Source organism: Anabrus simplex, chromosome 2 (assembly GCF_040414725.1).
Source record: "Anabrus simplex isolate iqAnaSimp1 chromosome 2, ASM4041472v1, whole genome shotgun sequence".
NCBI classification, from domain to species: domain Eukaryota; kingdom Metazoa; phylum Arthropoda; class Insecta; order Orthoptera; family Tettigoniidae; genus Anabrus; species Anabrus simplex.
Genome location: NC_090266.1, coordinates 668,434,935 through 668,450,526, shown reverse-complemented (window position 1 = coordinate 668,450,526; position 15,592 = coordinate 668,434,935). Strand labels below are relative to the sequence as shown.

Here is a 15,592-nt window from a genome sequence, read left to right as displayed (position 1 = left end):
TAGTAAGTAAACTCGTGTCCTCATACCGAGGTGGTGCAGCTCTTATCCGGAACACCCCAATGGAGGTGAGCTGCATATACCATTTTAACCAAGTACCAGCCCTCCTGCCAATTTTAAATTTCTGGCAGTACCGGGAATCGAACCCGGGGCCCCGAGGACGGCAGCTGATAACACTAACCGTTACTCTACGGAGGACAGTATGATCGTTAAAAATCACCTGAATTAATAAGTGATCAGTCATTGTAACATTAGTCTCCTTTGTACAGAAGGAGTAATCTCCAAAGTTTAACGTACTATACTTTTAATTTTCTGTTTTAGTGTTTTGTACCTCAATTTTCAAGCGACAGTTTCATTAAAATATGTAGTTATTGCTTGCATTATACCTTGCAGAATATAACATATCAAATGTGGTTTAACGTAAGCTAAAACAATACTCCAAAATCTTGCATACACGTCAAACTATTAGATAAAAGGACGTTAAAAGTAAAATATAGCTTTCTAGCTCTTATTCACCGTGTTACAATGAACTTTTTAACTTGTAGGAAATTTCCCCAGTTTGGTAAAAATCGAATTCTTACTTGGAAGCGTTTGATTTCAAATGTGACATCTCAATGAAACGCAACCAGTAACCACGCATCCTGAGTAATCTTTCTATTATTCTTTAACTAAACGGCCTTCATGATTAGTTACCAGCTAACAAACCTAAATATTAGTAAAACATAATTTATACCACTTGTGTATTAACAGTCCTGCATGTTTCTCCCCATAGACCAAGAAAATGGACAAAAAGAAGGCGGACCTTATTGAGGAACCCAAAGAGGTAACTTTGAACTCATTCGTGTGCATGCATGTGAATCAAGTGCTTCTTTGGTTTCATTTCATCTGCCTCTCTCGAGACCTTCCAGTGATATTGTACGTTAACTTTGATTCTAAGAATCAGTGCATTCGATACTGATACATAGTCACTTAAAGTATAAACTATGAATTCTTCCAGATATCCATGTCACTTGGAAGAACTCGTGAATGTATTCTTAAATTTAGGGAGGGTCATTCCAGAACTAACTAATATGTTAAATTATCACAGCTATTCTTCTCATTTTGTGTTATTTAAGTGAAATAATTGAAGTGCCTTACTGGAATTGCTCTATACATATATATGACATTGTATACTAATTTGTAATTATGTATTTATGCTAATTAGTTATTGCTTCCTTTTAGCACTTTACAACATAGCTTTTCTTAAGTTAACTGCTTTAGGTAGAGAAATACACTTACATGCCAAAAGTCATGGGATAGGGGTTTAGTATCGTGTAGGCCCTGCTCTAGCTCGTCCAAGAGCAGAAACTCGTCATGGCATCGATTCTATAAGTGGAAGAAACACCTGTGAAGAAATTGTGACGCATGCCATTTGGAGAGCTATCCACAGCTTCCTGCTATTTGGAGGTGCAAGATCATGGGTATGAATATAACTCACTACCACGCCCTATAAATGCTCGACAGGGTTCTTATCAGGTGAACGAAGTGGCCAAAGCAGTCGATGAAACTCTCCAGAACTCTCCTCAAACCAGTTCTGGACGACCTGGGCCCGAAGACACGGTGCACTATCCTCGCGAATATCTCACCATTGTAAGGGTATGTGAAGCCCATGAAGGGCTGCAAGTGATCACCAGTCTGTCACTGGTCAACGACCAGCGCAGGTGAATCAGCGGATCCAGCCCATGCCACGCGAACACATCCCATACATTATGGAGCTACCACCATCCTGTATGGCGTCTTGTTGACAACTGGGTTCCATACCTACATGGTACTTGCCCCATATCCAAACCGAACTATCAGCCCGAAACAACTAGAACAGTGACTCATTGGACCAAGTGATATGTCACCAGTCCTCCAGGGTCCAATTAGCAATGTAACGCAAACACGTGAGACGCTGTGCCCGGTGTCGTGGTGTTCAAGGATACTCGACTCCCAAATCCCACTAATGTTAAAGTTAAAGAACGCTGCAGTGACCTGCTGGATATGAGTCTTGTTCCTCCTGCAATGAATGGGGATGTGCCTGTCTACTACCAAGGAAAATTATAACCAGACATCGCTAACCGCTATTATTAAGCATTCATGGTCGGCCACGGAGCTGTTCAATGTGGGTGGTAATGCCTTCCATGAGGTATTCCCCACACACACGTGATACCGTCGTTCGAGGAATGTTAAATCTCTGCATAACTTCGACAATGGAATCGTCCATTCATCTGGCCCCCACTACCATGCCAGTTCGAAACATGATAATTCTCGTTGCCTTGTCACGACCAGCACAGATGGAGTTTACACTCGCTATCGAGATATGAGATCAGATCTGATACAAGTCTGGGCATTTCCACGACGCCACAGTACGGTGGCCTTTAAATACCGCTATCCCATGACTTTTGGCATGTCGGTGTATCGGTGCACCTAAATGTAAGGTATGATTGAGTACTTTCATCTCGTTTTCTCGACAACAGAAACGCGCATGGATATACTCATTGAGACAGTGTTCAGTGCATGCGATATTGCTAACAGAGCATTCCAGATCAGTGAACAAACTGACGAAGCCTTTCAAGGTCAGCTAAATTTTCTCTATAGCGCGATTTCATGATTTCGGTTCGTGTCGAACTTTCTTTGTATACTGACGTATGCCCCTTGGATCATTTGATGCCACTCACACTTGCTGAAGAAACGTCAGTAAATTATTGAAGTTCAACCCGGTCTAACAGACCCAAAAGCACGCTTTAGAGTTACAAGAACCAGGATATGGTACGTAGCTCATTTTAGACAAAAATCTTCTTTAGGCTTAAAATAAACAATTTCATTAAATAAGTACAGAAAAATACAACCATGTCAGGCCGTAAACGAACTTAATATAATAGAATTTCAGTTCCAATTCTGCAAAACTGCACTTAATGAAATAAATGCCCGTTACAGTACAGAAGCTTCTCTGTAAATAAAAGTTTAGAGATACATCATACGCCATTTAGAATGAGAATTTCCAGCAAAAGTGGGTCGAGAAGACCAGATCTGAGTACTTCACCGGCAGTGTGCCACCCATTACACAAGAGGCTTAGATTACAACTAAACACTTTCTTAACTTTCAAAACAGTAATCCTCACAACGAAAAGTTGCATACACTTCAAGTTCTTCTATAGTTAAAAGTTTACCACCAATTAACGATTTAATACATCATTTTTACAGCATAGTATTTCATAGAATTTTCATCTAAACTATCCCTTAATGTATGCCTCTAGAAGCTAATAAGAGAAATAAGTTTTAGCTTTAAGAAAATGTAAAGGAAACTTTCGCTTTGGATTAATTTAACTCTTAGAAATTTGTGGTATGGTGTATTTTAGAATTGCTTTCTAAATGAATTCTAAAACAGCATGCATTTTACAAATGAATTAAAAGATAAATTACTTGAATGATACTGTATATATACGTGTATTAGGCTGTACATAACACCCCACGCTTCACACCGGTAGATTATTTTTTCATCACTGTTCGTACTTGTACCCGTCTCGTCTTGTTGCTATTGTCTTGTATTGTTTTCGTCCTTGTTCTGTGATTGTTGCAAATGTTGTCCAAGTTATTGTTAACGTGCTTTTGTTCCAGATGTTCAAAATTGTCTCGACTTGTGATGTCTTGGCTTTTGTCACATTGTCTTTAATGTATTTACTGATTTTATAACTGTACATAATACGCTGAGTTATATTTCGCTTCGCAACGAATCCGACGTTGTCTGGCTGTATGGGTTGATAATTCGTATGCCAAACAGCAAGGATCTTCGATCAAAACTGACAAACATAAGAATTTATTATGTCCCTCAATAAAACATTTGGAGCAATAATGTAATTTGCAACAATTTGATCAAGTTCATTTTCTCTAGAATTTATCTTATGTTCAGATGCATCAAATAACTTATATTGCACTTTAGATAGTGGAGAAGAGAAGTGAGTCCACTGAAGTAAAAACAGTAGAAACTAAAGAGGAAGTTGGAAAACAGAAAATTAAAAAATTAGAGTCCAAATTTACCAAAGAAGGTGAAATGGAGAAACCTAAGCTGAAAAAGCCTCCTCAGAAAATGGTAGTAAAAGATGAACCTTTTCACATGGTTCAACTGAAACCTGTAGCGAAGAAACAAAAAGCTAAAGTTGAAAAGGAAGAAACAGTGGAAGAAACACAGGTGAGACATACTCATGTATGTAATTCCCTCCTATCTTTGCCTACCTTTCCTCATAAAATACACATTTCCTCTCGATCCTAGATGAGTGATTTATGCATTCAGCCACTTTAATTTTTTCAGAATAACGTATCAAACATAACCACACGCTTAATATTAGATACATATTGGAAGTGTGTAGGATAGCATTGGTCTCTCGCTTTAGAAATCGCAATTTAACGATCGACATTTTCAGGCAAGTTTTGTTCCCGTATTTCACATTCAGAACAATATTTGTAATACTTACGCTCTCAACTTTCAAACAATGTTTGTTAATAAAGATTTCAAAATTTTCACAGAATTGTGCGAAATGCATCGTCCCTCTTGCACAAATATTTATTTATCACAATTTATAAATCATTTTCGATTTACTTCTTTCGATTTTATATTGTTCTCTTGATCTGGACGTAGCTTCTTCTTTGCCTGGGTCGCTTGAGGGAAAGATATCCCGCGGGTAGTCCAATATATTCCGTGAAGTATGTAAAGCAGTGTCATAAATATGTACACCAAATTGGGTTTGATCCAAGCACTCGGGTACCTACTAATCGAACAGGGATGAAAACAAACTTCTCGCTTTCCTTACAGACCTATTTTTTGGTGGTTGAAAGCTTTCCAATGAGCATTCAACATATGCTACGTTTTTCATACTTATTTGACCCGTGACGTAAGAAATCTTGTGTACAAAAACTGAGAAAATGATCACTTTGTTAGTCTCAAGTGGTTTGTAGATCGCACAGTTTAGTGATCTGAAACCTAACTTCTACAAAAATATTAAAATGTGGCACAGCAGCCCTGATGAACGTTGGCCTACCAAGCGATCACTGCTCAGCCCGTAGGCCAGCATATTCTATGGTGCCACGTAGTCGGCGTGATGAATCCTCTCGGACGTTATTCTTGGCTTTGTAGACCGCGTAACTTCTACAAACGTTTTTCTTTCTTTCTTTCTTTCTTTCTTTCTTTCTTTCTTTCTTTCTTTCTTTCTTTCTTTCTTCCTTAATACGTTTACCCTCCAGGGTTGGTTTTTCCCTCGGACTCAGACAGGGATCCCACCTCTACCGCCTCAAGGGCAGTGTCATGTAGTGTAAGACTCCGGGTCGGTGGATAAAACTGTGGAGGAGGACCAATACCTCCCCCAGGTGCCCTCACCTGCTATGCTGAACAAGGGCCTTATGGGGGATGGGAAGATTGGAAGGGATAGATAAGGAATAGGGAAGGAAGCGGCCGTGGCCTTAAGTTAGGTACCATCTCGGCAATTACCTGGAGGAGAAGTGGGAAACCACGGAATACCACTTCGAGGATGGTTGAGGAAGGAATTGAACCCCCCCTCTACTCAGTTGACATCCCGAGGTGAGTAGACCCTGTTCCAGCCCTCGTACCACTTTTCAAATTTCGTGGCAGAGCCGGGAATCGAACCCGGGCGTCCGGTGCTGGCAGCTAATCACTCTAACCACTACACCACGGAGGCGAATTTGTACAAACATACTAGTATAATTAGCATCTTCACAAGTTAGCTCGTGTTCTCCGGCTTGCTATGCATTTTCTCACACAGAAAATGTTCTCCGCTAGCTATACACATATTCCTGAAGTTAATAACTTAGTCACACACCTTCAATTATTTGAATTCATTACATGGAGCGTGCCACTTATTTATAATATGCCTTTATCACTTACAGAACTCTGCCCTAGACTACATACAAAATGACGACATTTCAAGTATATTCAATAATAATTTAATTTCAATTTATATTCAAAAATGTTTCTTTTGTTATAAAAATAAACCGAAATTTCCCATCCTGTAAACGTAGGCCTATATATGACAGTTAATAAAGGCATCGATATGGGGGAATTTTTCTATACATAAACTACATACCTAAAACTCAAATCTTGCAGTGTAGCGGGGGTGGTAAACAAGCACACACGACTGGTAGCGTTTAAAATTATATGGCTGAGATTTATTAACTAACTCATTCTTGTACAGGCAGACGAACAAGTACACCGGTTTTCACTCTCTTTACTGTTGCTGTCTCAGTCACACTGGTTGTCACTTACAAACTAACACAGTCACACTAGGTACACAGTACGCATTACAGACCGTGCAATTACTGTCACTTATATTCTAACACGGTTCCATGATTATACTCGTTGCGCACTATCGTATTTTTCTGTACTTAACATCTCTTCAACAACTAGTATGTACGGAACACGACCTAATATGTTGAAAGTTAATTTCTATTACAATGCGGTCGTGAAAATTCAATATTCATAGTATACCGCTACTGATAACGTTGTCTTTGTGTCGCATTGGATTAAGTAGGTCCTCCGAAAAACATATTCTGAACTGTAATCGCGATCTAGACAGTGAGTGGTAATTTGTTCTTCAGTAACTCTAACACTGAATACGTCATCAATCAAGCGATTACTATTTGTCTGGAGTCAGGAGGCAGTGGCGTATCGTGACTTATAAATGAAGATCGACAAACTTGTAACGGGAACATGTAAATTCAAAGAAAACCCACTTCCGTGTTAGCCATAAAGGCACGAAAGTAGTAAGGCTTCCACTATACATAACTTAAGAATGAAATGAGATAGAGTCGTTAGTTTTGCCCCAAGGAATTTACCAGGTAGTTTCTCTGGTGTAGGATGAGTAAACCGCAGAACTATGTGTCTTTCCATAAGTAGAAGTCTCGTTTTAAATTTCTCGACTTCCTAACAAGGAATAGAACTCACGTCCTTGCAAATGATCTGAGAACACTTCTACTGCCCCAACAAAGCAAACTTCAAGTATGAACATGGTAGAATTTTTACATATAAATTCATTCAGCCATGTTATTATTTTTGAGTACCTTCTGTATTACGTCGTCCGTGAACAACGCAGTCTACTTTATACTGCTACCAGGTCAGAATGGCCAGATAAGAAAAGAAATCTCTGGCATAGGTACAACGCAGTGAAATGTAAACTACGCACTTTTTCGATAAGGTTGCACTCAAAGGAATCTACGTATAGATTTAGTGCCTTTCTGCATTTATTCTCATAATGAGCTCAGTTCAGGTACTTGGAATACGTCTGATACCTGATGCTGTAATGTTTATTTCATCAACTACAGTTTAGCAATAGCAATGGCATAGTGTTTGGAATTGTCCTAATTCACTCAGAAGTTGATGTCATGAATATATTCCGCCGTGAAGCCATTAGGAAGCAATGAGTCGCAATACGTAACATACAACTCTGCCACACATCATCATAATGGAAGAATCGTAGGCTGTAATGGGATTTATTTGTTCGGAAACAATCTTCTGGTATCCATTCATGTGCGATGTGCTCGTCACAGTTATCACTTGAGGAATGATTTAATCATTCTTTGATACGCGGATAGGTTTTATCGATAAAATGAGTTTAAATATTCAATCTTACCATATTTCATAACCTAGAACTGTCATTTGAAAGATAGTAGTGATACAGTGCGGGATCGTGCACCTACAAAGAGAATAAAGTAGATACGAACGAGGTATCATAATTCACTAAAGCAATGACTATCATTCAACAACATGATGACACTGTTCTGAAGATATTTCCTATGAACAGGTATTATCCATATTCCTAGTCTTAGTTCATACACATCGATTCCATTTATAAATTAATACAATTTGGTGAAAGATTTACATCTAATATGTATACAGTTAAGTGGAGTGTAGTGGTTATAATGGAATTTATTTCTTAAAAAATAAACTTTAAAGAAACCTCAGCTGACTCCATAAATCCTCATCTCCACCTAACAATGAACGAGCATGTTTGCTCATTTGCGAACTTGCATTCATGTAAATATACCTTCTATCCTAATGAAAATATGTAATGAATATACGGAACTGTATATATTCAGTGAATAACTCATCCTGTTTGTTACTCTTTAGCTAAGTGCTGTAAAAGTAGACAACAGAAAAGGATCGTTAGTACATGAAGAAATCTCTCTGCGGAAGGTATGATGCACATGTACTGCAGCCTGGTCCTGCTCCCCAATGTGTATTAACGATTGACAATGCGCTTGGTTCGTGTTTAAATGTTCTTATATGTTATCCTCCGGCTACCCTGTCTTAAACTCTTATTTGTGTTCAAACTTACACCTTACATTTCCTTTGTATGAAATCCATGTAAATATGGAGTATTTCCTGGTCACTGTATATATTGTGGTTCCTACAATCATGAAATCTGCAAGAACACGGAAGTTCAGACTACGTAACTGTCTGCTATAAGAATTACTGCAAATAACGCGATATGAAAAGTCTCAGACGAAGAAAGTTGTGAACACTTTATTCTCTCAAAATACATCTTACATTCACAAATACCGCTAAAATATCACTTAAAAAAAGAAATATCTGTACGCATATCATCATGCACGATAAATGATAAGAATTAATGTATGAGAATGTTCTTAAAATTGTCGAAAAAAGGCACGGGATAATTACAAAATTTGTCATGAAAAATTCATCCAATATTTTAGCTCTATATATATGTTCCAGACTATGAAAATTTTAGTTTTTTCCAGATGATGATGATGATGACGTTAATGATAATGATACCAATAATAAGAATAAGAAGATGAATACGGTGACGCTTATCGTATTGAAGATATTATATAATAGCACTTTTAATTTCATAGGGTGAAACTTACGTTCACGTAGTTATGTAACGTAAATTCAGTACAATGGTTCCGTTTAGCTTTTTAGTATCCATAAATACACATCTTCGGCTGGTCCACAGCCAACTAGTAACCACGTATGTGATGGGATTTTTCTTGGTGAAGGAACAACCCAACCTCTTCCATATCAGGGTTAGTATATGAGGGAGGAAAGGAACCACTATCGCCTTCCCAGAATTTCACCGGTCAATGGCATTGAGCCCCGTCGAAAGCTCCTATCCACAGCCGGGTTTTGTTTTATCATATGGGTTCTCCAAACTGTTATTTCTACTTCACTTATTATTACAAAAGATATAACAGTCACGAAAAGTTGAGAACTTGAAGTTTATTTATTAGCCAAGGCACTTGAGCTAAAGCTCACTTTGTTTTATCACACACAGAAAATCAACAGAGAGAATATTCTGATCAAAACCGACGATATGGAATGGAGGAATCAACTGTTCCAGTTCAGTAAACATTCCTTACTATTTCAAACTTCCACCCAATAACATGAAATAGAAATTTCGGTCTTATCCCATGTGTGGACTGCGACCGTATCCTCAGCCCTCTTCATGTTATATGTGTGTAGTGCTATTTGTGTTTTATGTGTTTTATGTTTCATGTTGTGTAGTGAGTTTTGTGCTTGACTCGTGTTTTATGTTCAAACACTACATTTTACGCTGTGAAATGCTTAAATTGCAAACATGAAACGCATCTTAGCGAAAATAACATTTGCTTTTCGTTTGAAAGTCGCTCGCCTTGCAAGTTGCTTGCAAATACTTGTTAAGACATATCCATATTGTGACAATTTCGGACATATTTTTAGATCCGTGAACCTTCACCAGAAGTTGAGAAGAAGGTCAGCGAACGGCGATTCTCCACACAACAGGTACTACACCACTTATCGTTAATTGCTTTAAAGGAAAAACACTTCGTTTTTCCTTAATATAACTTTCATAAAATCAGCTGACAGACGTTTTGTACATTTCCACAGTTATTTCCGGTCATTTACAACAAATCATTAAGACTCAAAGAACTAACAGATTTGAGGTAACAGGGAGGAGCTTCTGCTACCACTTAACCCCTGGTGTTCGCAGTATGACTGAGCAGATATACTTGTAATAATGAATGATGCAGCAGAAACAGCAAATGTCTGCGTTCAACTCATGTTCACACAGATCAGTTTATATTCTAGAGATCATACGTTTTCCTGAAGTCAGCAGTAAATGTTTTATTCTAGTTATCTTATCAGTCCTCTATGTTACCTTAAGACACACTGCCATTTATGAATAAAACTTCAAACGTCATGAAAGTTACATAAATGATTTATGATACGGTTCATAGTCTTCAAATACACGTCAGCTATTTGAACATTCTTGAAAAATTCCTAGTTCGTGTGTACTAAAAGCAGGTAAACGAAATGAGGCTGTGAAGCTTCATACGACTGCTTATTCCGGTGGATATTTGTACGTTTCCTGGTTTCATATTTCTAGGTAAAGGAGGTCAAGACTGAAACAAGGCGAAAGTCTTCAGTCGTCAAGACTATGGAAGAGAAGGTAAATTGCCTTTCGCACTGAAGAGCAAGTGCTTAAAATGCTCAAAACAATGAATTAAACATGTTGTGGTCTGAAATTTGCATGGTTTCCTAAGTCTATTACTTGAATTATCCATGTGTTACTAACATCTGATTTTAATCCGCCTTTCATTATCCTTGATTAATTACCATATTGTGATATTTTCCTCTTCTAATGTAAGTATGTGCCGAATATGATTCCCTTGATAATTCCTCCCTTCCAATAATAGCACGTAGCTCACGAAACGATGATCTGTAAGTATAGTTTGATATTTATTATTGCACACAATGCATATTTTGCATTACAAGTACACTTTAGACAAATGGAAATTATTGAAGTACTTTTAAATAAATTTTAATGTAGTGTTATTTCAAAGCTGATTCAGCAGTTGAAGTGACTGCATAATGACTAAATATACTGTAATTTAACCAAGTTAAGTGTGACCCACGCTTCTCAGAAACCTGTAGAAAAATTTAACCAAGCATGTCTGTATGCATGAGACTTTGCTGTTACAAGGATTTCAGCAATACTAATAGATTTATAATTTCCCTAGGTAACTCATGACGAGGAGAAAGTGGTACAGCAGAGGAGAATGTCAACTCAAAAGGTATGCTATGGAAATTATATTTGTCATTGTAGCTGCCCATTGTAGAATATCAATCCATTTATTTATTCTCATTATTTTCTCTCTAGGTCGAAGAAGAAGTGAGTCAGACTACTAGAAAGGCATCCATTGTTGAGAAGAAGGCAGTCCAGGAAAAGGTAGGGATATCTAAGTTGAATTATTTTCACTTCAGCTAATAAATAATCAAGGACCATACCAAATTTGCATCTGCTGTTTCCCCACAAATCAATGAATATTACTGGGAGAAAGTCTTGGTTGTTTCATAAGATAACGTAGATTTGTTCGTTTTTATCGTCATATCAACAATACTATTTGTTCACGATATGCAAACAATAAATAGATAAAGAACGAAGGGAAGTAGAGTTAAAGTAGTGAAGGGAAAGATACTGGAATATTCCTAGAGGCAGAACAAACAAATAAGTCATATACACATTTTTCATTTAAATAACATGAACGTGTCGTATTTCAGCTTGACTCCAAACAACGAGTTATTATTATATATCTTGAACTACGGGGCTGTAGATGTAAACGTTCAATGTCAGAAACAGTTCTCGTATGACAGTTCTATTGCTACATACAGACAAAAGTCTGTCAATTTCTCAAGTAATATGACTGTTACGGAATGATTTTGTCACATGCATTTTTCCGAGATAAAATCTGCACGCCAGAATAAGGAACAACTGTAAGGAAACGATGATCCATCCAGAAGAACCACAGGCCTTATTTGACATCTCAGAGGATGAAAGTCTTATAAAAGTTGACAAAAAATCATTCAAGTCAAGGAGTAAGTATATTTAATGGGTACTTTTCTCATATTCTGTGGTATATGGGGTTCATAAGGTGAATGGCTGAGGGAAGAATATTTTAGGTTTTGGAGTGGTTTTAATGAGTGCATTCCATTCTAAAGTATTTCTGTCGAAAGTTGTTACATCCGTAAGCAACGAAGGGACATCAAACAGTATGAATTATAATCATCATAAAATATCAAATCCATTATGTTAAAACAATGCTGATGATTGTATTATTATTATTATTATTATTATTATTATTATTATTATTATTATTATTATTATTATTATTATTATTATTATTATTGTACCATGGAGCTCAGGACTCCATTTTGTCTTGACGACACAACTATGCGGATTTAAAAAAAATAAGTTTCAATCACTGATGATGGACCTTAGTTTCCGAAAACCAATTTTCAACTGAACACTTGTGTGCTGATATGATTGTTTGATTTTAATAATAATAATAATAATAATAATAATAATAATAATAATAATAATAATAATAATAATAATAATAATAATAATAATAATAAAGCTGTATTACATCACCCTCACATATCCACTATTTCTAGGGGAAAATAGCTACAGAGACGAGGTGGAAATTGAAATAAATGACAATGCATTACATGTAAATTGCTTAATATTGCTAACCCGGACAGCATTTCTAATTTACTCTTTGATGATAGGTTGAGGAGCCCGAAAAGAAGGCACCAGCAAAGAAGGAACCTACTCTCAAACCAGAACCAAAGGTACACATTTACTCACATAATTAAGAATACGCATTTCCTAACAACATCTCTAAAATGTCCGTATTTTATGAGTCAAGGGTACAGTGCTTATCTTCCAGTCTATGAAAAACAAGTACAAGCTAGTCCACTTAGAGAATACAGTATTTTGACTTACACTTTTACTGATTGTTGTTGATTTACTTTTTGATAACAGGCTGAGGAGCCCGAAAAGAAAGCACCAGCGAAGAAGGAACCTCCACAGAAACCAGAAACAAAGGTACACTTCATTACATTCATATTCCTAATGGACATGCATACTCTACATGATAACTCTAATGTGACATTTTCATCAGAATACACTGAACATAGACTAAAGGCCGTAGTTAAAAGGAGCCAGATACGCATTCAATTAACATGTACTTAAATTCTGTAGCATGGGATTAGTAATACTCTGTCTCTGATCGAGTATAATTCACATTTTGATCGCAGGCTGGGGAGCCCGAAAAGAAAGTACCAGGGAAGAAGGAACCTACACCAAAACTAGAAGCAAAGGTACACCCACTACAATTATATTAAACAAGATACACTTAAGGACACTTATATGAATCAAATATTGTTCCTTTTCTATTAGCCAGTAATTTATTTATTGTAATTAAGTTATATGCAGGGCCTGGATTTTTAGCTTCTCTAAATCTCCATTTTAGTTTTTACAGTGTATGTTAAATGCCATTTTATGAGATTTCTGGCAACACTTAAGAACAATATTTAAGGCATAAGGAAGTTTTGAGTTCATTAATGCCTTAACGGGATATTTGCAACACAACTCCTTTCAAAATACGGAAGTTCAAGGTGGTTGCTGCCAATTTTGGAAGCAGAAGTAAGCATCTCAACATGTTTGCTGCCACTCTTAGTCTGTCATAGCTACGTTGTCATAATAAAGTTCCGCGATCTTCTAGTCTATGACAAACTATGACAACAAACCCATGTGCGCTAAATTCTGTTTGAACAATATTAAATTCTGATAAATGAGTAATACTGCTGTAATTCAGAGCTTCTGTTCTATTATCAACTTAAGTAAATACCAAAGTATGGAATTAAAACAAAGAATAAGTTGATTTCTACAAATTAAATCGGACATAGGCCTTCTTGCTTTTCTGCGCGGCTGACAGATGACTTACCATTCGTCTGTAGTTGTTAAGTCTGAATTGAATAGCGACCTATTGCAGTAAGCGTAGTTTAGCCATTTGAACATTCACAGATTTGTATTCACCTCAGTCAAGCGGCAAAATAACATGTACCAATGCAACAGAATTGTACACAGCAACATTACTATAAAATCAGTTAAATATTTTATACGATAGATCACTCCGCCCCTTACTTATTATTTTATCTCTCATCGTGTGTAAACATAAGCGGGGTACTTTTTATATAGTTGTATGGTAGTTTGCACACCCAATTAATAATTATTAAAATTTGAGGAAAGATACCGGCTATTCAGGTCACAATAGACAGTGATATCATATTTTGGTATTTCAAGTCTAGACTAGCAGATATTTGATTTCATAAAGTGTGAAATAGAGAAATGTTAAAAGAAGTTTAAGAATAACAGAAGATATGAAATCAATAGCTAAAAATCCTGGTCCTAGTTATACAAAACCATTTTAGAAAAACATAACGACAACAGCAAGCACTAAAAGCTTACTGATGTGATTTTAATAACAAGAGGAGGCTAAAACGAAAACTCCAGCTAAACTACACAAACTGGAGATAAAGAACCTACATTAAACGTATCATTTAGTTAAAAATGCATTACATGTTATGATTCGAAATACTTTCGTTTAAAATCATTAATAATGTGTCACTTAAAAATACTGCATGATAGTGCATGATAGAAACAGTTAAATTCTAAATATTTCGAACGTTATACAAAAGTCACACATGTAAATTACCGGTATTCATTATAACCGTGAACTAATAAGTTACTTTAAATACGACTGTCTTTATTCCAACAGTCAGTGATGATTGGTAGGTTATGTACTCACATCGTACTAATCTCACTCTTGAACAAGACAAAGAAACTTGCAATACGTAACATTCCTGCCGAAAGCGATATTTTCAATACTTTAAAATAAATAAATAAATACAATAAATAATACTATTTAGCTATTCAATTTACCACAGAAAGAAACCATATACATAGATAAGGAACAATGCATCTTCTCTATACTAAATTTGTTTTCTAAAACCATCATTATTAATTTCTTTTCGTGACAGGAAGAGCAGCGCGACAGGAGAGAGTCTATTAAGAAAGAACCACTCAAGCCGGAATCACAGGTACATAATTCACTTATCACATTGTTAATATATTAAACAATAAATATTAACATAGCATTGCTCAGTATTCTATAATCGTAACAAGAATGACGTAATAGGACAGGTACAACAGTAAAAGAAATTTAACAAAAAGAAACACATGTGTACTTTTCACTAATCACATTAGCAATAATTGTTACTTATAAATTAAATCGCTATTGTTAAGGTCAATTTTCTTCGACAAATAAGGATGAAACTCTAGTAAGATACATTCTGTAAATAACAATTCACGAAACTCCTAACGTCATTAGAAGACAGAAACAAAGGTATAGACTACACACTAGATACAAATACATAAATATAAGTTCCAGTCATAATTCTATAAATTACTAATAATTAAATTTGTTCAATAGCAGGAAGATGAATATGACAGAAGAGGGTCAATTAAGGGAGAACCAATGAAACCGAGAGCCCAGGTACCCTTTTCATTGCTTATTACACACATTTCCTTATCATGATGAAGGCAAACAATAATTATTTTTTTTCACAAACAGACAGAGGAGCGGAACCGAAAGGAGCCAGTTAAGAGAGATTCACTGAAAGCAGACACACAGGTACACTTTTCACTGTTACATCTACTTGAAC

At 36.3% G+C, this 15,592-nt stretch overlaps 1 protein-coding gene across 26 annotated transcripts in view; it reads left to right on the top strand.

Annotated features, from left to right (window-relative positions):
- bt (projectin protein bent) overlaps positions 1 to 15,592 on the top strand; it is a 520,921-nt gene that overhangs the window by 135,950 nt on the left and 369,379 nt on the right. For 8 of the 26 annotated variants that reach the window (XM_067141224.2, XM_067141222.2, XM_067141214.2 and 5 more), the window contains exons 20-24: positions 770 to 820; positions 3,959 to 4,207; positions 8,153 to 8,218; positions 11,044 to 11,097; positions 11,184 to 11,252. In XM_067141224.2, coding sequence (XP_066997325.2) covers positions 770 to 820; positions 3,959 to 4,207; positions 8,153 to 8,218; positions 11,044 to 11,097; positions 11,184 to 11,252 — 489 coding nt within the window. Of the gene's footprint in view, positions 1 to 769; positions 821 to 3,958; positions 4,208 to 8,152; positions 8,219 to 9,742; positions 9,806 to 10,409; positions 10,473 to 11,043; positions 11,098 to 11,183; positions 11,253 to 12,592; positions 12,656 to 12,848; positions 12,912 to 13,123; positions 13,187 to 14,908; positions 14,969 to 15,360; positions 15,424 to 15,501; positions 15,562 to 15,592 lie in introns of all 26 variants that reach the window. The other 18 variants (XM_067141220.2, XM_067141217.2, XM_067141209.2 and 15 more) reach the window with 6 other exon arrangements.